The following is a 22,289-nucleotide window of genomic DNA, read 5'->3' as shown; positions in this document are numbered from 1 at the left end:
TCAGGAGCGTTCACCTTCAGAGAGAACCTCGTGTGTGTTTGAGCAGAACAAAGTCCAATCTCCCTGTTTCCTGTCTCTGCAGCTACACGGCTACAGAGGGAAGGAGCCGCTGGGCCTGCAGATCTTCATCGGTACGGCGGACGAACGCGTCCTCAAGCCTCACGCCTTCTATCAGGTCCACCGGATCACCGGCAAGACCGTCACCACCACCAGCTTTGAGAAGGTCGTCAACGGCACCAAAGTCCTGGAAATCCCACTGGAGCCAAAGAATAACATGAAAGCAATGTGAGGGAGGAGGGGGGGACTTTTATATTTCTCTTCATGTTTTAGTATTTCTCACCAAACTTTACGTTTTGAATTTTAACTTGACATTGTGCTTGCACATGTTTGTTTTTTTATATTTTTTTCTTCGTCACACAGAATTGACTGTGCTGGAATTCTGAAGCTCCGGAACGCTGACATCGAGCTGAGGAAGGGCGAGACGGATGTTGGTCGGAAAAACACCAGAGTTCGTCTGGTGTTCCGCGTGCATGTCCCTCAGCCTGGAGGACAGCACATGTCCCTGCAGGTCGCCTCGCATCCCATCGAGTGCTGTAAGCAGCAAACACTTTTGATACGCTTTATTTTATTCATACATACATTTAAAAAAAAACTATTTTATTTTGTTTTTATTTTTAATGTATTAATGAATTAATTATTTTACAAATGGCTTTGTTTGTGTCCTGTAAGCAGTACTCGAGTTGTAAAAAAAAAAATCAGGGGGGATGGTGGATTTTATCATATGGGGACAGATCATTTGTGCTGATTACAAATAATATAATATATTACAAATAATAGCAGTGACCAAAACAGCTGCAGAAATACTGCAGGAATGACATAGCAGCAGTTAAATGCAGCCTTCTGTAAGCTTTAAATATCCACTGGACTTACATCAAATACATCAAAACACAACAATAAAAAACACTTTTCTGAACTTATCAATATGACTCTGTCCTTCACAGGATAAGTAAAATGGATCACTGCAAAAACTCACAATCTTAACAAGAATATTTGTCTTCTTTCTAGTTAAAATGTCTCATTTTAGTAAAAAAATCTCATTACACTTAAAACAAGACTCATCACTGGAAAAAACAACAATTTTCACCTGTTTCAAGTAGATTTTCAATTGAAATAAGTAGAAAAATCTGCCAGTGGAACAAGATTTTTTTGCTTGTAATAAGAAGATAAATCTTGTCCCACTGGCAGATTTTTCTACTTATTCCAAGTGAAAATTTACTTGAAACAGATGAAAATTGTCAAATAAGTTATTTTTCTGGTGTTATTTTTCTGGTGATGACTCTAAATGTTGAAATAGCAGTAAAACCACATTCATTGATGAAATGACATAAGGGATGGAAAGGAGGGATGGCAGTTTTACAGGGGGGATGATTTGGACCGTTTTTATTTCAGGGGGGGATGCCGTCCCCCTCATCCCCCCTCATCCCTCCTCATCCCTCCTCATCCCCCTCATCCCCCCTCACCCCCCCTCATCCCCCCTCATCCCCCCTCAACTCCAGTACTGCCTGTAGGTGCCATAAAGTTAGTCAACAGCTGACAAATGTTTATATAAACAAATGGTTAAAAAATAGGAAGATTCAGAGAAGTCCAAATCCAAACACCTTTGCATAAAGACTTCTTTATGAAAGCAGGACTTCCATCCTGGTGGGAGCTGCATGTTTCCGTGTCTTTGTTTGTCTGTGCACAGTAGTAACGTGTGTGTTTGGGCACATCAGCGTGTACACGTGTACACAGCGTTATTAAAGCGTTCAGCGTAGTCCCCACTCCAACAGAAAGGCCCTTTGTCTTTGATCAACACCTCGTAAAGTGTCACTCTGACCACATGCAATATTAAAACCAGGAAAAATCATGACGCCAAATAAAAGATCGCTTCATAACTGTTGTATCTGCTCACCGTCACCGAGAGGACGGAGCCGTAGCTATAGCCTGTGTTTTGTAGGATGATCTTCAGAAAAACAGCAGTGAGGAGCAGTGAAGCGGAGACGGGTCAGAGATCCAAGGACAAAAAATCTCATTACACTTAAAACAAGACTCATTACCAGAAAAATAACTTGTTATTTGACAATTTTCACCTGTTTCAAGTAAATTTTCACTTGAAATAAGTAGAAAAATCTGCTAATGGGACAAGATTTATCTTCTCATTACAAGCAAAAAAATCTTGTTCCATTGGCAGATTTTTCTACTTATTTTAAGTGAAAATCTACTTGAAACAGGTGAAAATTGTTGTTTTTTCCAGTGATGAGTCTTGTTTTAAGTGTAATGATATTTTTTTGACTAAAAATGAGACATTTTAACTAGAAATAAGACAGATATTCTTGTTAAATTTTTGCAGTGTATCATAATGTTAATGTTAATGTTTTTCTTTTTCTGATTTATTAGACATAGTTTATACAACTCTTTCTTCTGATGCTGCACTGCAAAAACTCAAAATCTTGCCAGGAATATTTGTCTTATTTCTAGTTAAAATGTCTCATTTTTAGTCAAAAAATCTCATTACACTTAAAACAAGACTCATTACCAGAAGAATAACTGGTTATTTGACAATTTTCACCTGTTTCAAGTAGATTTTCACTTGAAATAAGTAGAAAAATCTGCCAGTGGGACTGTTGTTTTTTCCAGTGATGAGTCTTGTTCTAAGTGTAATGAGATTTTTTTGACTAAAAATGAGACATTTTGACTAGAAATAAGACAAATATTCTTGTTAAGATTGTGAGTTTTTGAAGTGACAGGAGTCAGACATCCGTCAGGCGGGAATGATGGCGGGAGTGATGGTGAGCTGTACGACCCTGCTAGTACCATCCTCTCTTTAGAGGCTACAACGCTTTTTCACCCATTATTCTCTTGTTAGGACTCAGGACCCACTTCATTCCAATTCACCGAACTGCTGCTTTAGGATTTCCAGCCTCCTGATGTGCACAATATTTGACTGACTTAATTTGACAAAAATCTTAAAATCAACCTTCATGTATGAGGCTTTGCTATTCTTCTTTCTTCTTCCTCCCTTTACATGACTTTACTGTGGAGAGACCAAAGCTGCTGTGTTGTTATTTGACTCATAATAAATGCTTATCAAAACTGAGAGTGATAGTTGGGATTACGGAATGACTCAGCGGCATAAATGTATTGTAAAGCATTGTCACTTCTTGGTAATAAGTTGTTGTGTACTTGTAAGAAATCTGTGGCCGGGTCGATGTTTCCAAAGTTTAGTTTATGTGTTGAAATCATTTTATTTTTGAATGAATTGGCAGAAGAACTGCAATGTCAAATTAAAACATCCGTAAACTCCTTTAGTCGGGACGTCTCGGGACGTCTTGTTTTATCTGTACGTCATCTTAAAAATGCCCCTTTGATAAAATATATATCAGTAGACATCTCATAACCCCCAGGTAGATCTGTTGGGGTTCTCAGGTAATATACAGGACTGTCTCAGAAAATTAGAATATTGTGATAAAGTTCTTTATTTTCTGTAATGCAATTAAAAAAACAAAAATGTCATACATTCTGGATTCATTACAAATCAACTGAAATATTGCAAGCCTTTTATTATTTTAATATAGCTGATTATGGCTTACAGTTTAAGATTAAGATTCCCAGAATATTCTAATTTTTTGAGATAGGATATTTGAGTTTTCTTAAGCTGTAAGCCATGATCAGTGTTTTCTTATGAGAAAAACATTGAGAAGTTACATTTTGAGAATTCCACATGGGCTTTTAAGGACCTACACTGCAAAAACTCAAGATCTTACCAGGAATATTTGTCTTGTTTCTAGTTAAAATGTCTCATTTTTAGTCAAACATGTCATTACACTTAAAACAAGAGTCGTTACCAGAAAAATTACTTGTTATTTGACAATTTTCACCTGTTTCAAGTACATTTTCACTTGAAATAAGTAGAAAAATCTGCCAGTGGAACAATATTTATCTTCTCATTACAAGCAAAAAAATCTTTCTACTTATTTTAAGTGAAAATCTACTTGAAACAGGTGAAAATTGGTGTTTTTTTCCAGTGATGAGTCTTGTTTTAAGTGTAATGAGATTTTTTTGACAAAAAATGAGATTTTAACTAGATATAAGACAAATATTCTTGTTAAGATTTTGAGTTTTTGCAGTGTAGCTGCTCAAGAGGGACTTCAAACATGAAATGATGAAAAACAGAAAATGCTCCCACTGGACAAAGTGATACCAGTAGACGGGTAAAGCGTTACCCACCCGCCCTGTGTGTCTCCCTGCAGCCCAGCGCTCAGCACACGAGCTTCCCATGGTGGAGAAGCAGGACATGGACGGCTGCTCTGTCCTGGGCGGCCAGCAGATGATCCTGACCGGGCAGAACTTCAGCTCCGACTCTAAGGTGGTTTTTCTGGAGAAAACCCAAGGTGAGTTCCACTGAATCATAATAATAATAATAATAATAATAATAATAATAATAATAATAATAATAATAATAATAATAATAATACCTTTATTTATAAAGCGCTTTTCAAAAACAAGTCACAAAGTGCTTTACATGCAATTAAAAACAGGAAACAAACAATTAGTACAATATTAAGATAAGACACAATTGAGAGATCATAAAAACAGACAAATAATACAGTCAGTTAAACGCAAGTCTAAAATAGTGAGTTTTTAAAAGTGACTTAAAAGAAGACAGTGTGTTATCTCCCTGATCTCCTCCGGCAGGTCCTTCCATCAGCGAGGGCTAAAACAGACAAGGCCCGGTCACCCTTGGTCTTTAAGTTAGACCAAGGAATGGCCAGGAATGAGCCACCAGAGGATCTCAGGGTGAGGTCAGGCTCGTATGAGGTCAGGAGGTCAGCTATGGAATGAGAGGGGACCAAGATGGGAAGCAATATGATTTTGCGATGAGTCTGGACCTATGATGAGGATTTCTGTATTCTCTGAGTTAAGTTGTAAAAAGTTTGATGCCATCCAGTTATTGATATCTGCAATGCACATGTGGAGGTTATTTAGTTGATTGGAGTTGCTATTATCAAAGGAAAGGTATAATTGTGTATCATCGGCATAGAAATGGTATTTAATATTGTTTTGTAATAATATGACCTAAAGGAAGCATGTAAATGGAGAACAGTAATGGACCGAGGACAGAACCTTGAGGAACTCCATAATGTAATGGTGATGAAGATGCCTGAAAATTACTAATTTCTACACAGAAAGACCTTTGGGACAGATAAGAACGGAACCAATCCAAAACCAACCCTGAAATGCCCACCCAATTTTTAAGACGCTCAATTAAAATATTAAGATCAACAGTGTGAAAAGCCGCAGATAGATCCAACAGGAGTAGAACAGAGAGTTGACCACGATCAGCTGCTAAAAGAAGGTCATTTAAAACCTTAAGAAGTGCAGTTTCTGTTCTAAAACCTGCTCTAAAACCCGACTGAAATCTCTCGAAGAGGTCATTACTGTTCATAAAAGAAATAATTTGATCTTCCACTACTTTTTCTAAAACCTTAGCGATAAATGTTAGTTTTGAGATTGGCCGGAAGTTATTGAGGATATCTGGGTCTAGTGAGGGTTTTTTAAGGAGAGGTTGTATGACTGCCATTTTGAAATAATCAGGAACAAAACCAGATGAGAGTGATGAGTTGAATAGTTCCATCAGAATTGGACAGGTTATGGCAAGGGTTTCTTTTAGGAAGTGGGTAGGAATGACATCGAGAGACCAAGTTGAGTTTTTCATTTTGGAAATGTTTTCAGTGATATTTTCTGTTGTAAGCAGGTCAAAGAAATGGACCTGCTCATCATCTGAGAAGCAGATCTGTGACTGAGGCTGTCAAAGGTTTTATGGCCACTTAGCATGTACGATCTGGTATTACACGAGATGCTATCACAGTGACACCACAGTGCTGCGTTTCTGTTCAGTTCTCCACGTTTCTTTCATAACATTGTTTCCACGCCAGTCATTTGCATGATTTGGAGGATAATGCTGCCGCCCGACTTCCTCCTGCCCTTCTCTGCTGTGCTGGCTTCCATGATGTCTTATCACTCAAAGGGGCCTTTTGTGACCTTGTTAATGGTTTTGTCCGTCACGTGTAAAGTTGTTTTAAGTTGGTGACCCAGGTTTCATCTGTTAGCAGGTCTGGATTCATGTGAATGCTTAACACAAGAACAGTGTCCTGTTTTCAACACGGTGATGTCATTATGGTCGGATGTTCTTTGTGTGTCTTGTATTAGGTCAGAGTTTTGTGCGGTTATCCTGATTACAACTGAGCGTTTGTCTGTTTGTTGGTTTGTTTCATTTATCTTTTTGTTTGTTTTGGAGATTGTCCTCAGCTCACATAAACTTTAATGCGCACATATAATAATAATAATAATAATAAACTTTATTTCTATAGCACCTTTCATAGGAAAATCGCAGCTCAAAGTGCTTCACAGTAACAGTACAAACATGTCAAGAACAATGAGAAATAGAGAAACAACAACAGCAAATAAAACAAAAAACACAAAAATTTATAGGTACAGTGATATAATACATAACACTGACAAAATTCAGTTCCAAATTCCTCCACAGAACAACTACTAAGATAGGATAAAAGCAATGTTGATTAAAAAAAGGTAAAAATACTGCAGTCGTAGGCAAATGAAAAGTAAAAAGATAAAAAATCAACAAATAAGAGTACAAGATAAAAATTATCATATAAAAACATTTAAAAGTATAAAAGTAATGCAGACAGTAAAAAACAATGATATATAGATAAAAGGAAAGTGGCAACTAAGGCGCGGTTATCTCATGCTTAAATGCTTGAGTGAAGAGAGAGGTTTTAAGGGTCAATCCCAACACACCCCCTACTTTCTACCACTACCCCTAAAAAAAGAAGCCACAGATTCTAGGGCACTTGAAATCACTTGAAACCAGGGCCCTGTCCCAATACTCCCACTACCCCTACTTTTCAGCACCACCCCTAAATTTAGCTTGCTACGTGGTTTACGTTCGGGTACGTAAGCGACTGCGTAGTTATGTTTGCACATACGTCACACCATATCAGGAATTTCAGCTGTAGCGCTGTTAATATGCCACTTTATTAAGTTTTAATATTTTTTCAGGCGTAAAAGATCCCCAACCTGGGCTCAGTTTATCCAAATAACGCCTGTTAAGAAATTTGATCCGATGTTTTCGGAGAAGAGCCGCCGGCTCGGGAGCTGATTTATGGTTCTGCGTTAAATCGACGCAGAGCCTACGGTGTAGGGTACGGCCCGCGTCGCTGCGTAACCTACGCCGTAGGCTCTGCGTTGGTGTAACCCGGAACCATAAATCAGCCTTTATTCTGGCGAGGTTTGAAAAAGACTTCGCAACAATGGGCAAACAAGTGATTATGTACATTCACTGAGTGAATATTATGAAATATTATGATGGCCCTGCCCCTTCTCAACCTTTCCCCGACCCCGAACCTAACCTTGGACTTGATGATTGGGCCGGAGCTTCGGGAGCTGCATGCTGGCCTGCGGTCCCCACCCCCGGTCATCCCGTTGCTGCTTCCACCTGCCTGCTGTGCTGTTGCCGTCCCTGACCCACCAGTCTGGCCTTCGGCAGGAGGGTCCCCCCTTATGAGCCTGGTCCTGCTCAAGGTTTCTTCCCTCCTAAAGGGGAGTTTTTCCTTGCCACTGTTTGGCTTAAGGTTTTTCTCCCACTAGGGGAGTTTTTACCTGCCATTGTTTATGTAGTAATTGCTCGGGGGTCATGTTCTGGGTATGGGTCTCTGGAAAGCGTCTAGAGACAACTTTTGTTGTATTGGACGCTATATAAATAAAATTGAATTGAATTGAATTGAAAGTAAAATATATATTTCTCGCTAGAAATGTAATCAAAACGCATTTTTATGCAGAAACTAACTCAAAATATTGATTTTATTCACGAAAAAATTAGAAGTGTCCGCCATGTTTTTTTTTTAGATTCAGTCCGCAAATGACGACGAAAAGCATTCTGGGAAATTTTTCTGGCCCTCGGTCATCTGGGGTGCATCTGAAATCCCTCGCTCTGAAGGGCCAGATTCATAAGCACTAGCCCTCGTTTTCAGCACTCCCCCTAGATGAAAAGAGGAATTGGGACACCACTACCCTCACGGGAACGCGCAAAATTTAGGGGTAGGGCTGAAAAGTAGGGGAAGTCGGTGTATTGGGACAGGGCTTTAGTTGTCTTTTGAAGATTTCTACCGACTCGGCTTCCCTGATGTTTTTGGGCCGTGTGTTCCATAGTTTTGGGGCGTAGTTGACAAACGCTGCATCACCGATCTTCTTATGACTGTTTCAAGGAGCTTCTAAATATGGCTATTTCCTCCCCTCCATCTGGGGTTTCCTTGCTATGTTAGTCCATGCACTAAGACAGAAGAAGAAAGCTTCCAGAAGGACTGTTCTTGTATTTATCCCAGAGTTCTGGAGCAGTGGGGAGTGTGAAATCCCTCCCAATGAGAGACAGCTGTGTCTGAACGGTGCTCCCCTCAATCTAGTTGTACGGAGGGAAGGAAAGATTTTCGGGCCAAGCCAAACGGCTCAGGCTCTTTGCCCAGCTCCACCATCTCCCCCCCTTCCATCTATACTCACAATTATCTCCGGAGGGACAAGTCAGGGGTATCCCTTAGAGAAGGATTACAACAAAATGCAAACAATTACAAACTCCAACAAAGCAGTAGTCATCACATTTTGTCGGAAAAGTGGAGGGAGTTAATCATAAAAATAAAATCAAGAAAAAAAGTTGGCATTGCGTGTGGAATCCCCCTTCCTCCTGCTGAGTCATTTAGGCCATGTGGTTTTAATTTGCTGTTTGACAAAGGGTTTCCCACCTCGAGCAGCGCTGCAACGGGGCTCCCTGCAGCACGTCTGGTGTTTGGCCATGTGCAGCCTGCATTCAGGGACCTCAATGGAAGCTTAAGTGTTACCTGATGAGGTGTAATGTGACATAAATCATCAGCACATGGAGGTAGTGCTAATGTCTCCAGATGTCATCATCTCTTTGTTAATGTTCCCAATCAGTCAGCGCAGCGTGCAGGAGCATGTGGGTCTTCTTCGCCACTTGTTATTGTGACTGATGGACAGCTGATAAATGTGCCAGGACTGAACCTGCACGACCTCTGCCTTCATGCACGCTGTTGTTGTTGCAGGAAGTGGTCTAAACGTTTTACATACAGAACCAACTGTTGCTACATGCTTTTAGTTAATCTAGCTAACTCGGTTTGGTTTCATCCTTTATTGAATGCAAAGGCTAAAGTTCAATTCAATTCAATTCAATTTTATTTGTATAGCATCTAATACAACATATGTTGTCTCTAGACGCTTTCCAGAGACCCTGAACATGAACAATGGCAGGTAAAAACTCCCCTAGTGGGAGAAAGCAGGGATTAAAGCAAAAAAAAATTCCAGGACGGAAAGTTTTCAGACCCCCCCCGCCCCCCCGTTGCGATTGAAAACGTAAATTTATAATGAGAGTTCATTTTTTAATCCAGTGGCAATATCCGTGCTAGTAGATACTTTTTATGTAATAATGACAGGGGGTTCTAAACGAGGCACTGCACTACAGACTCGCTACATAACTTTGAACAAAGCATCTGAAATTAAAATGCAGATATACAAGCTCACAGCGCGTCACATTCTTAATGCAACGTAGGCTTGTAGCTCCGCAGTGTTTACATTGCGGCACACCGACATGCGACGAGGTCTAGCGCTGAGTTATGGTTCTGCGTCGATTTAACGCAGAACCATAATTCAGGCTTCACTCACTGCCGCAACGTGTTGCCTCCAGTCATTTCAATGAGAAGCACACGCAAACACTGCATTGCATATTCAGCCCCGCAGAGGCTCCCAAATGGAAATGATTTTTGATTTCTGAATGAATGGATAGATACGTCGCTTATTTTTTGCATATTATGTTTTTCTTTTCTGGCCTGGCGCATCGCGTTTTCGAGTCCGTTGTTTGGGGATTTTTTTTTTTTTTTTTTTTTTCCCGTTCCGCAGAATTTTTTTGCTGAGACCAAAATCCGCGGAAGATTCTGATGCCTGGTGTCAGGTTACGTGCATCTAAAACCAGAGGAGAACTTTACTGTGTGTGCACAGCCAACAGCTGATTGACTGCAGTGGGCGCCGTTCGAGAAGTCACCGCGGCGCTACAGACACCCCGGTGTTCATATTTTTTGTTGGATTTGCGCTGATCTCATAAAAAAATATCCCCAAAAAATCCCCAGGATGGAAATCCGTACCCAGTACGGAGAACTTTAATCCCTGGGGAGAAAGGCAGGTGGAAGCAGCAACGGGATGACCAGAGGGGGGGAGGGGCGCAGGCAGGTGGAAGCAGCAACGGGATGACCGGGGGTGGGGGGATCGCAGGCCAGCACGCAGCTCCCGAAGCTCCGGCCTGCAAACATGCACAAAAGAGAAAAAAAAGAAAAAAAAGTTTACCACGGTGTGTTTTATTTCTAGATGGACAGCAAATCTGGGAAGTGGAGGCAACGGTGGACAAAGACAAGAGCCAACCTGTACGTCTTATCCAAATGACTGATCCTGTCCCACCTGTAAAATATGTCCTCTTTAGCTGCTCAGCTCACACGCAATCATCCTTTTCAGCACATAATAGAGCGCTGTTTTGCAGAACATGCTGTTTCTGGAGGTACCGTCTTACCGGGATGCATCTGTTTGCCATTCTGTCAAAGTCAACTTCTACGTCATCAATGGCAAGCGAAAGCGCAGCCAGCCTCAGCATTTCACCTACACTCCTCTGGCATGTAAGCCCCCCCTCACACTCTCACTCATGTACATAGGAAACTGTAGAATTTCAATCATTTTCACATTTATCTCTTTGTTGACATCTTTTTTCAGCTCCATCCATCAAGACTGAACCTATAGACGAGTATGAGTCGGAGCACATGGGCTTCCCAGTGCCGCAGATCTTTGGCTTACCGCCCCATTCTTACTACCAAAGCCCTCACGGCGTCCTGCACTCGGACAATGGCCTGATCTCTGGCATGGCTTCCTGCCAGCGTCTCGGCTCCAGCCTCCCGGGCCAAGACGCGCGTTTCCGGCAGCAGAGCTCGGCTATCATCTACTCGCGGGGTGGAAAGAACCCGGGCTGCGGCCCTGGCGTCTGGCAGACTGGAGGGGTAATACCTGAAGCTCACTGCTCCGTCCTGGTGCACACGGGCTCACCGGCTCAGGCTGGGGGTCCCGTCGGTGCAGGTCAACACCCCTCCATCATCCAGTTTTCTCCCACTAACCAGCAGCTGCTGCGTGCAGGAGACGCTCAGACTCTCCCTCCCTCCCAGCCTGCTACCCAGCAGGTTCTCTACTGTGATGAATATCCCCCGCAGGGCGCGGCCACTGCCACACACCTGCAGGCGCAGGCTGCAGCCGCTGCCGCTGCCGCCACACACCTGCAGGCCCAGGCTGCAGCCGCCGCCGCCACACACCTGCAGGTTCAGGCTGCAGCCGCCTCCACACACCTGCAGGCTGCAGCCGCCTCCACACACCTGCAGGCTCAGGCTGCAGCCGCCGCCACACACCTGCAGGCTCAGGCAGCGCCGGCCCACCCGCAGCCCTGTCCCACTGTCATCCAGCAGCAGCCCTATGTTCAGAAGGAGCCGCAGAAGGGCCGGGCCGTGCCTGGGGCCGAGCACGTGGAGGCCCCAGGAGACGGACAGAGGACGGTGACGGTCAAAGAGGAGAATTTGGACCAGGCTTACCTCGATGATGGTGAGTGTAAGTTGCTACTTTTACACTTTGAGTGACATACCAAGTTATGCTTTTCCTTTTGGTTCAGTGTAACACTGACTATGTTTACATGCAGTCAAAATTCGGGTTATTGCTAATATTCCGGTTACCGAAACATTCGGAATATTCCGTTTACATGGTAATTAATCATTCGGGATATCTGGATTCAATTTCAATTCAATTTTATTTATATAGCGTCTAATACAACAAAAGTTGTATTAGTTGTGACGCTTTCCAGAGACCCAGAACATAAACCCCCGAGCAATTATTACATAAACAATGGCAGGTAAAAACTCCCCTAGTGGGAGAAAAGTCTTAAGCCAAACAGTGGCAAGAAAAACTCCCCTTTAGAAGGGAAGAAACCTGGACCAGGACCTGGATCATAAGGGGGGACCCTCCTGCCGAGGGCCAGACTGGGGGGTCGGGGACGTCAACAGCACACAGCAGGCAGGTGGAAGCAGCAACGGGATGACCAGGGGTGGGGACCACAGGCCAGCACGCAGCTCCCGAAGCTCCGGCCCAATCAGCAAGCCCCAGGTTAGGTTCAAGGTCGGGGAAAAGTTGAGAAGGGGCAGGGCCAGGGAGAGGAGTCTTGACGGACAAATCTCTCCCCCGCCTGACCGGGCCGTTACCCTCAGCATATCTACCACGAAGCTGATTTGAGACTATTATAGTCTTGTTCTATAGCTGCAACTATGACTACTGACTCTAACACACTAGAGTTTACACTACCTAGAGATTTACCAACACCAGCTAGAGGTTTACTAACACTAACTAGAGGTTTACTAAACACTAACTATAGGCTTTACTAAACAGAAAGGTTTTAAGTTTAGTTTTAAAGGTGGAGGTGGTGTCAGCCTCCTTAACCCAGATTGGAAGTTGGTTCAATAGTAACGGTTCCTGATAGCAGAACGCCCGCCCTCCAAACGCCCTCCCCTACATTTGGATACTCTAGGAACTACGAGTAAACCTGTACCCCGAGAATGGAGAGCTCTGCCAGGAACATAAGGCACTATCAGGTCTTGCAAATAATGCGGAGCTAAGCCGTTTTGGGCTTTATATGCAAGAAATAAAATTTTAAATTGGATTCTGAATTTAACAGGTAGCCAATGGAGCTACGCTAACACTGGAGAGACGTGGTCTCTCCTGCTGATTCCTGTCAGCACTCGGGCTGCGCAACTTTTCGCTCACCTTCTTTTAAATCTGGCTATCCCGGTACTTTCTACCGTCTACAAATGCCAAAATGTTAATTCATTCATTACATTTATGAAATGATTAGTATCCTCCTGGTCTTGCATTTCTCCGTGTTTAGAAGAACTTCCTGGACTCAAAAGACCAGGATTCCTTGTGAACAGAGCATGTGCAGAAAACAAATTCCTGTTCCTTTTGATGGGGATATTCCGTTTGGCGTTTACATGACCCAATATTCAGGTTTTAAAAGGAGTAACCCAGGGCTCATATTGGGGTTTTTAAAAACCCCAATATGAGCAAATTCGGGTTATTCAAAGGGGTTATTGGTGTTTACAAAAGGGTTATTGACTGCATGGAAACGCAGTCTGTGTGTTTGATTGAAAAAATGCTTAGCGAGTGATCAATATCAATTTAATTTTGTGGAATTAACAGACGCTAAGGTGCTGCAGCTAAAATATGAGCTTGTCTTAGAACAATAGGAGGATATTGTCCTTACTATCAATATCTCCTTTTCACACACTCCGGTACGATCCATGCAGTGTAGTATCTGTTTAAACAGTCCTCGCTAAGGAGGTGCAGCTACTGTACGTTCCATTCAAGGTGGAAATAACAGTTGTGCGTAATATGTTTATAGTTAAGCTTGTCAGCCCCGTTACCCTCTGACAGAATTAATGTCAGGCTGCATTCAAAGCAAGCAGGAGGTTGAACCGCTTTTTATTTCTTATTTAGGAGTTAAAGGTTGTCAAAAAGATATTATTCCTTACAGTGAAATAACGGGCTCTTAAAAAGTAAATTTCTTGTCTTGACCACGTTTTATTTCATTTTATATTTTGTAATCTACATGTAGAAGAGTATTAGGGCCATGCAGGAGAAAAAATATTTTGAGAGGGGAAGATTTTTTTTATTATGCACTTCGAGATAAAAAGTCGAAATGTCGAGAATAAAGTCGAAATTTCACCTTTTTTCTCAACATTTCGACTTTTGTCTCGAAATTGTACTTCAACATTAATCTCGACATTTTGACTTTTTTCTCGACATTTCGACTTTTTTCTCGAAGTGCACAATGAAAAAAAAATCTTCCTCCTCTAAAATATATGGCAGGATTTTTTATCTACATTTCTTTTATTTCTCTCACAGTAAAGACAAAGCAGGAGTTAGAAAAAAGTGCCGCTGCTGACCAGTTGGACATGTTGACACTGTTATGAAGTGAAAAACAACATCCATGGCAACCATTGTCAAACAATGGAACGTGCTGCCTGGGAGAACTGGGGAAAGCCTCTTTGTTTGTTGTAGTTGGCCAGAATTTCTCCTTGGCCTTACGCCCCTCGATTTCTGTGGGGGAGCCCACCGGAGGATTAGCTTTTTTTCCGACTACAGTTCTCTGCCAATCTGGCACAAGAAAGTCCTATTTGCAGCTGCTGCCCTGCAGAAATGCAGCCTGATCCCTGTAAGATAGCAGGAGGGTTGAAGGTAGTTCACAGGAAAAGGGAAGGAGCGCTGTGTATCAGTGTGTTTAAATGGAAAAAAGCGGCTAGCATTGGAATTTGTGTTTTTTGGACGGGCCTACAGGCCAGGGCTTCCTTCCACTATAAACAGCAACAGGACTGTGGACTGGTGGCTTAACAAGCTGGAAACAGCCAAACGGGGTCTTCTTTCATCCTCCCGTCTCCAAAACATGGTGGCAGCCTGCCATTTTCCCAGTTTACCTCAGCATTAGTTTGTCTATAAAGTCAAATAATTTTCACACTTTTCATATAAACCTCATGAAAACCATTCATGGGATTAGAAACCACTCGTTTGAAATAGTGCTCTATTTTTCAAATCTGGAAAGTGTGGATTTTACGACAATCTATAATACAGGACTGTCTCAGAAAATTAGAATATTGTGATAAAGTCCTTTATTTTCTGTAATGCAAAAATGTCATACATTCTGGATTCATTACAAATCAACTGAAATATATCAAGCCTTTTATTATTTTAATATTGCTGATCATGGCTTACAGCTTAAGAAAACTCAAATATCCTATCTAAAAAAATTAGAATATTCTGGGAATCTTAATCTTAAACTGTAAACCATAATCAGCAATATTAAAATATTAAAAGGCTTGCAATATTTCAGTTGATTTGTAATGAATCCAGAATGTATGACATTTTTGTTTTTTTAATTGCATTACAGAAAATAAAGAACTTTTTTCTGAGACGGTCCTGTATATAATCCCCATACATAATGCATTAACGATTAAGGGTGGATTGCATAATTATTGTCTTATTACTTGAACAATGATAACTCACCTACTTAAGGCATCATTGCTGCTTTGATGAGAAAAAAGCAGGGACTTCCCACAACTCAAAGCATTTTAGGGGTTTGAAAATATAACTGAGGTTAAAAAAAATCCCTGTTAGTATGAAAGAAGGCTGTTGGAGTCTGATTCTGCCCACAAAACAATCATTTAGGTTAAAAGCATCAAAGGCATCTTAACCCAAGTGAGATTATTAATGTTAGTCATCAAGATGTGTTGCACTTTGTAGTCATTTTTGAAAGAAACTGAGATGCCACATCCTGGTATCATCACAGTTTTGTGGTCCAAAACTGTGACATCTTGTAGGAGTGAAAATTGTAACTTTAGAGACAAGTGCAGTCATGTATTTCATTTGAATCGAAAGTTTCTCAAAAATGTTCTCACCAGAGCTTGTATTGTCAGCCCTCACGTATGTTCCTGTATCTCCTGTAGCTGCTCAGAAAAGATTTCTATTTAGGTGCGTCTGTTGGCTCATTTTATTTAGTCAACCAAACAGAAGAAAAACAATCCTGTACTCCTGACTTACCCTTTAAATGAAATCAAGGATGACTGGCATGGCTCCTTGCATGCAGCAGTTTGAAAAAAAGGGGCAACTGGCAAAGCCTACGAAGTCTGAGAGTGACAGATTTAGTTGTGGTGGAATAAAGCCCGGAGGCAGCGGAGCAGGTGAAATTGTTCCAGCAAGTGGAGATCGGGGCAGGAAAGATAAAGCACACAGCAGCGGCTCGGTGGACGCACATTAGTCTCAGCTCACTTCCATCCTATTTCAGAGACTTTGTCAAGTACACTTCATAGCTGTACCGCCAGCCGTCATAGTGATACGTAAACTGGTTTCTATAACTAATTCTTCCCTCCGAGCTAACAGGCCATCTCTTTCAAAGGAAATGATACTGTAAGACAAATGTAAGTGTTGGCAAAAATCAATTTTCTATGCAACAAGACACAGCCGTGCCGGCAGACGATAGGGATCTGAGCAAACCTGAGGAAAACTCAGCAAAGTTTCTGCAAGTCAATATGAGGGAAGTGTGTTGCTCCCATCTGTCCAGTAGTTTTCACCTGAAAACAGAAATGTAACCCAATTGTAGCTCTTGAGGACAAGCATATCAGCAGGATTTGTAATCATCCCTGTGGCGACATCAGTAAAATGTAGCCTTTAATTCATTTGGGGGTAAATATGATTTAGTCAGATCAAATGCCTGTAAAGTAACTCTTGTTAGCTTGACCCCACCCCGTAGTGTTTCCAAACATAGCTATCCCTTGCAGATAAGAGAGATTGCGCCACAAAAACGTACGTATTCTCCAAAATATTGAGCAGGGAAAGAAAAAAAACATTTAAAAAAATCCAACGATATGAATTTAAACTCAAGACTACAAAAAGGGTTTGATTGGGGGAAAAACGCTCTGTGAAACTTGTGTTTTAAAAAGGTCAATAATGTGATTGGATTTAGAAACAGCACCTCAGAGAAGCTAAATCTTTCAGAAATAAAGACGTGGACTGATCAGAACTCTGTGAAAGACTGTGAAGTCTAATAGTTAATGTAATAATCATGTTTTGCAACATAATTATTTGAGGAATTTGGGGGATTTCCTCATGTACAGTACACAATATAATTAAAAGATTAGGAGAATCTGTTCAAATCTCTGTACACATGTCTGACAACCAGTACTGGATGTTGGTGATCTTCAGTCCCTGTGGTTGAGCTGCATTGAAAACAGACGAGCTCATGCAGGGGAAATCACTGCATGAGTCAAACATTGAAAGCCAGTGTTGGTGAGCACAGATTGTCGCTGCATCCACATGCATTTCCAGCATGCAAAGAAAAAGCCACACATAAATAAGATCCAGAACTGCCAACACTTCCTCTGAGCCTGAGCTCAGTTCAGGTGGACAGGTAGAGAAGAGGACTGATATGGCAGCAGGTTAACTCATTGTTTCAAGACGATACTTCACTTTGGTAAAGAAGCATGAAATTTGGCAGATACTCTCCAAGGTCTACTCTTTAGGAAAAAGGCGCATGCCACTCAAAATTCCAAGATGGCGGCCCCAAAATCTAGGCTGTCCGCCCAAAAGCGTGCTTTTTCCTTTATAACTCGAAATCCCTTGATTTTAAGCCCCATAAATATATCAAAGTTGAATATAAAGTTGGGTATTGTGGATATTTTGGTACCAAGTACATGTCTGTATCCAATACAGTTCTTGAGATACAGCACATAGAAACTTGTATATACCCGGAAAAGTGAGAATTTTGTAAGATTGATTGTTGTTATAGTACTAGTACAGCAGATTAGTGAAACGATACCTCACCTAAAAGTAAAGAAAGCAGCATGAAATTTGGCACAGATACTCTCTTAGGGCTACTCTTTTGGAAAAAGGTGCATGCCACTCAGAATTTCAAGATGTTGGCCTTTTTTTCAACCTTCAACCTGGAGGCCCAGTGCGCTGCTTTGTCTGCCTCCTCCCCTTTGACCTATCTGGCTTAGTTAAACCTGCCAGGGATATAAAGTAAAATCCCCACCGGCACAGATCTCAGGATCACTGGAGTACTCAAGCCTCTCCACCACGGCAATGTGAAGCTTACAGAGAGGAAGGGCCACTCGTTTGGAAATGAATTATGATGAATCAAGAACGTTAATTCTTTTTGGAAATTAGGGGGGCTGTATTCTCCAAACTTTAGAGAAAATGAACCACCAGCCCAGTTCTAAGTTCACAATTCAACCAGCCAGCGTCTGTGATGATATGTGTGTGGTTTAGTGCAGTGTTTCTCATCCCTGGATCTCGGGGGCCCCTGTCCTGCAGGTTTTAGATGCTACCCTGCTTCAGCACACCTGATTCTAATGAACGGTCCTCATTCTCTTATAATCAAGGTCTGCACAGCTCTCTTGATGACACAGCTACTTGTATCGTGGTGTGCTAAAGCAGGGTAGCATGTAAAACGTGCAGGACAGGCCCGGAGGACCAGGGTGGGGAAACACTGCTTTAGTGGACGTGGTATGAGTAACAAGCACATCAGAGAGGACACCGTTAATGCTGACATGTTTTGGAGTAATAATGCTGTTGTCTTCCCTATATTAACAGGATGTTTCCAAACTACTGTGCATCTATTACAATAGAGTGGCTCTGTAGTAAGAGTCCTTGAAAGGAAATCATGTAGTCTCACACAACTACCATGAAGGAAGGAACAACAACAAATCACCATCAAATTAAAAGCGTCAAAATGTCATAGAAAAGCAAAACAATTTAACAGTCTCATCCAGAAATAAAGAACAACAGCAAAATAATGTGTTGGAGAGGGAACAGGAGGAAGCAGAATGCTGATTTAGTCATGTCCCTTCCTCACAATATCATGTCATATGCCATAGAAAATATAAATAATTAAAATTAAAATTAAATAAAATAAGAAAAGAAAGAAAAGACAAAATAATAACAAAAATAAATAATTACAACACAAACACTTAAAGGTATAGTCTGTGATGGTATTCAAAAACATTTATTGTTATACTGGGTGAAATGGTCCTTCCATCCTGAGAGTAGCCAGTGGATAATGTGTTCAGGAAAAGGAAAGAAAAACATCCGACCTCTCTGACAGCTTTAATCCTGTAAAAACTCTGACCAATCTGTTTTTTGCGCTCCGAGTGGCACGGATTGGTCAGAGGACCAGAGGATTGGCAGGGGGGAAAGAACCAATCAGATGCCTTCATTTTAAGTCCCGCCCACACCCCCCTCTGTCCAATGTGCGCACTCGTCACGTCGAAAATCTTGCCGGAAAACTTCACACACTCGAGTCACGTTTGCTTAAGAATGGCGCAGAAAAGGAGAAAACGCAGCCAAAAATACCACCTCCCCAGTATGGGGGTCCGTGGGGATGGAGGGGTCTCCATCCCGGTGAGGGCGGAGAGCGCCGGTGCGGGTGGCGCTGCGCTGCGGTGCCGCGCAGGCTCTGTTGCCACGGCTACGCCGTAGGGTACGCTGTAGCCTACGGCGTAGGGTACGCGGCGACGCGTTGGTGTAACGTGGAACCATAAATCAGCCTTCAGTGTGTGCTCTGTCTGCTGTTCTGAACTTCTCTGTTGTCTCATTTTGCTGGGATGTCGGGTCCCTCCGCCGAGACACAACTTTTGCGGTATGCGTTCATTGTTGTGTCTAAAAATGATGCGCAGTGCCCACCCAATCAGAAACGGTACAGATATTCTGTGATATTTTTTAATAAAAAAATAAAGGCTCCCCATAACTTTGATTGGGTGGGCAGGATGATTGTTTGGGTGGGCACAGCCACCCCTGCCCCCCCCTAAAACCAGCCTCGCTTACAGGTGAATGAGACATGGGGTAGTTTTGTTGAAAATGTGCTGTCCAAAATGTCCTGGAAAACTGGACTCCTGCAAATGCGCGTTCCCCAAAGTTTGTAGGGGCGTGGCTTTGGACGGAGTGCTGACGGGAGGGGGAGGAGGGGTGGGGCTTAGATGAGGGGGCGGGGCTTAGAGGAGGTGCCACTTTCAAATCTTGCTAGCTCTCCAAAATCAGGGACTATACCTTTAATAAACAAAGATCAAGGCATAATGAAACTGGCCTCCTACAATATCCTTAACTCAAAAATTTAATTTCCCAGTCAGTTCTTTGATGATCCATGACCAGCCATGAATGCAGGTAGTTACATTTGTATCATATATATCAGGCGTTCTTAACCTTTCTGACCTCGAGGCCCATTTTTTTCAGTACAGAGCGGCCCAGGGCCCAAGCAAAAACCTTGTCAAATAAAATGATCATCACAGACTTTTATGAAACATGTCAATGTTAACATGCACACGTCAAGCTTGATTTATACTAGGACAAATCAATCAGTTCAGGCTTATTAATAAAAAAGATCAATAATTAGATTTTACTTAAATAAAAAAGGAAGGACTCAGAATAAAAAATATATCTACATATAAATCAATCAATGGATGGCAATAGAGCGGGTCGTACAATGATCGGAAAGTCGGCAGTTCGAATCCCGCTCCGTCCCAGTGGCTGTCATAGTGTCCTTGGGCAAGACACCTTACCCACCTTGCCCCGTGTGAATGTTTTTGAATGTTTGGTGGTGGTCGGAAGGGCTGACTGACGCTTCTGTCAGTCTGCAGGGCAGCTGTGGCTACAAACGTACCTTACCACCACCGGTGAGAATGTGTAGGAATGAATAATGGTGCTGTAAAAAGCGCTCTGGGTGTCTTGAAGGGCGCTATATAAAACCAAGCCATTATTATTAATAAAAAGTAAAATAAATACATTCAAAATAATGTTTTTAAATTAAATAAACTGTAAATAAAATTGAAATAAAGTGCAAATGAAACTATATTTGTGCATAGCAGAACCAGAAGAATCTTTATTTTCTTTCATATACATATTTAAAAAAAAAAAAATACAATTTCCTTTTTATCTGCAGCTCTTAATGAGACACTTGGGCCTCTGAGACACAATCAGGTCCAGTCTGGGAGGAATGGGGGGAAAGGCTCACTCTCAGAGTAGCATCCAGCGTTGCTCTGAGTCTGTTTCGGGCTTTGGGCTTAGTTGTGGCCACGATGGAGAATATAAAAATAAAGGATCACGCCGCGCTCGCTCTCCCCGTTGCTGGGCGCAGACCAAGTAATCAATCCCTGATACTGGCAGATCCAAGCCGACTCTGAGCGCAGACCAAGTAAACGGTCCCTTATCCTGGCGGATTTAAACCTATTTTGTGCAAAACAAAGGATTTTCTCCGTAAATACAGGCCTTAATAGTACACGTGCAGCTAGATGAGTGTCCGAGGTAAATGGAACGTGCCGCGGCATTATTCTCCTCTTTTATAGAGCTCCCCCGCTTCTTCCTCTTGGTTCCCTCCTCCACCGGCTGGCAGTCAGTAACAACTGACTAATGCATTAGCGCCACCACATGGTCGGTATGCAGTCCCGCGGCCCCCGCGGCCCAAACCTACAAAACAGAATTTTTTTCGCGGCCCACTAGGGGGCGCTCGCGGCCCAAGTGTGGGCCGCGGCCCTATGGTTAAGAATCACTGATATATATCATATATAAATATATGTTAGAAAAAAAAGAAAAATGGTATGCTTTCTTAAGACATTAAACGTGCTGTTAAAAAGAAGAGGTTCTCAGACACAGTGGTAAACGTGCCACATTCTCACTTTTCCTACTGGAAATTTGTTTCTGGTAATACATTTTGAAGAAGTATATATCTAAAGAAATCTGCTTACTATAGTGCTGAACATTTCTTTTAATTCAAGTCCCCTTTTTTGGATCTCTGGTTGTTCTTTTTTGTTCTGAAAATAAATTGAAATGTATTTTTTACTTTTTTGCAATGGTACGTGTAGAAGAGAAAACAATCTGATGGGCGAGTTCTACTCCAGCGTACACATATAAATCCTGAACACACGGCTACTAACTTTGTGGTGGATGGGTGGATAGGTGTCTGTCCAGTCTCTGTATTTTCTCCTTTCTTTATGTGCTTTTTAAATGTCTTGCTGTCTCCACAGTCCCACAGCTTCAGCTAAAGCCATACTTTAGTTACAAACACAGGAACACACAAATGCTTATATTGGGCCAGACCAGGGATCGGCAACCCGCGGCTCTAGAGCCGCATGTGGCTCTTTAGCGCTGCCCTAGTGGCTCCTGGAGCTTTTTCAGAAATGTTTGACCTTTTTTTTCCTTTTTTTCGTCTTTTTTTCTTTTTTTTTCTCTTTTTTTCCTTTTTTTCTCTTTTTTTCTTCTTTTCTTTTTCTTCTTTTCTTTTTTCCTCTTTTTTCTTTTTTCTTCTTTTTTCCTTTTTTTCTTCTTTTTCATTTCCTTTTTAATCTCAACATTTCGACTTTTTTCTCGATATTTCGACTTTTTTCTCGAAATTTCGACTTTTTTCTCGACATTTCGATTTTCGCCATTTGCCTTCATTCTAAGGCTTATACAAGACTTTTCATTTTTTGCGGCTCCAGACATATTTGTTTTTTGTGTTTTTGGTCCAATATGGCTCTTTCAACATGTTGGGTTGCCGAGCCCTGGGCCAGACAGACACA

General features: G+C 42.0%; 1 protein-coding gene across 4 annotated transcripts in view; it reads left to right on the top strand.

Annotated features, from left to right (window-relative positions):
* Window positions 1-22,289, top strand: part of nfatc2a (nuclear factor of activated T cells 2a) — a 42,215-nt gene that overhangs the window by 9,985 nt on the left and 9,941 nt on the right. For 2 of the 4 annotated variants that reach the window (XM_061734687.1, XM_061734685.1), the window contains exons 4-9: window positions 83-285; window positions 421-593; window positions 4,290-4,430; window positions 10,483-10,538; window positions 10,652-10,784; window positions 10,879-11,754. In XM_061734687.1, the coding sequence (XP_061590671.1) occupies window positions 83-285; window positions 421-593; window positions 4,290-4,430; window positions 10,483-10,538; window positions 10,652-10,784; window positions 10,879-11,754 (1,582 nt within the window). The remainder of the gene's footprint in view (window positions 1-82; window positions 286-420; window positions 594-4,289; window positions 4,431-10,482; window positions 10,539-10,651; window positions 10,785-10,878; window positions 11,755-22,289) is intronic. The other 2 variants (XM_061734688.1, XM_061734686.1) reach the window with 2 other exon arrangements.

Source organism: Cololabis saira, chromosome 12 (assembly GCF_033807715.1).
Source record: "Cololabis saira isolate AMF1-May2022 chromosome 12, fColSai1.1, whole genome shotgun sequence".
NCBI classification, from domain to species: Eukaryota; Metazoa; Chordata; class Actinopteri; order Beloniformes; family Belonidae; genus Cololabis; species Cololabis saira.
The sequence above is the reverse complement of the archived record's forward strand: the minus strand, read 5'-3'. Positions and strand labels throughout refer to the sequence as shown.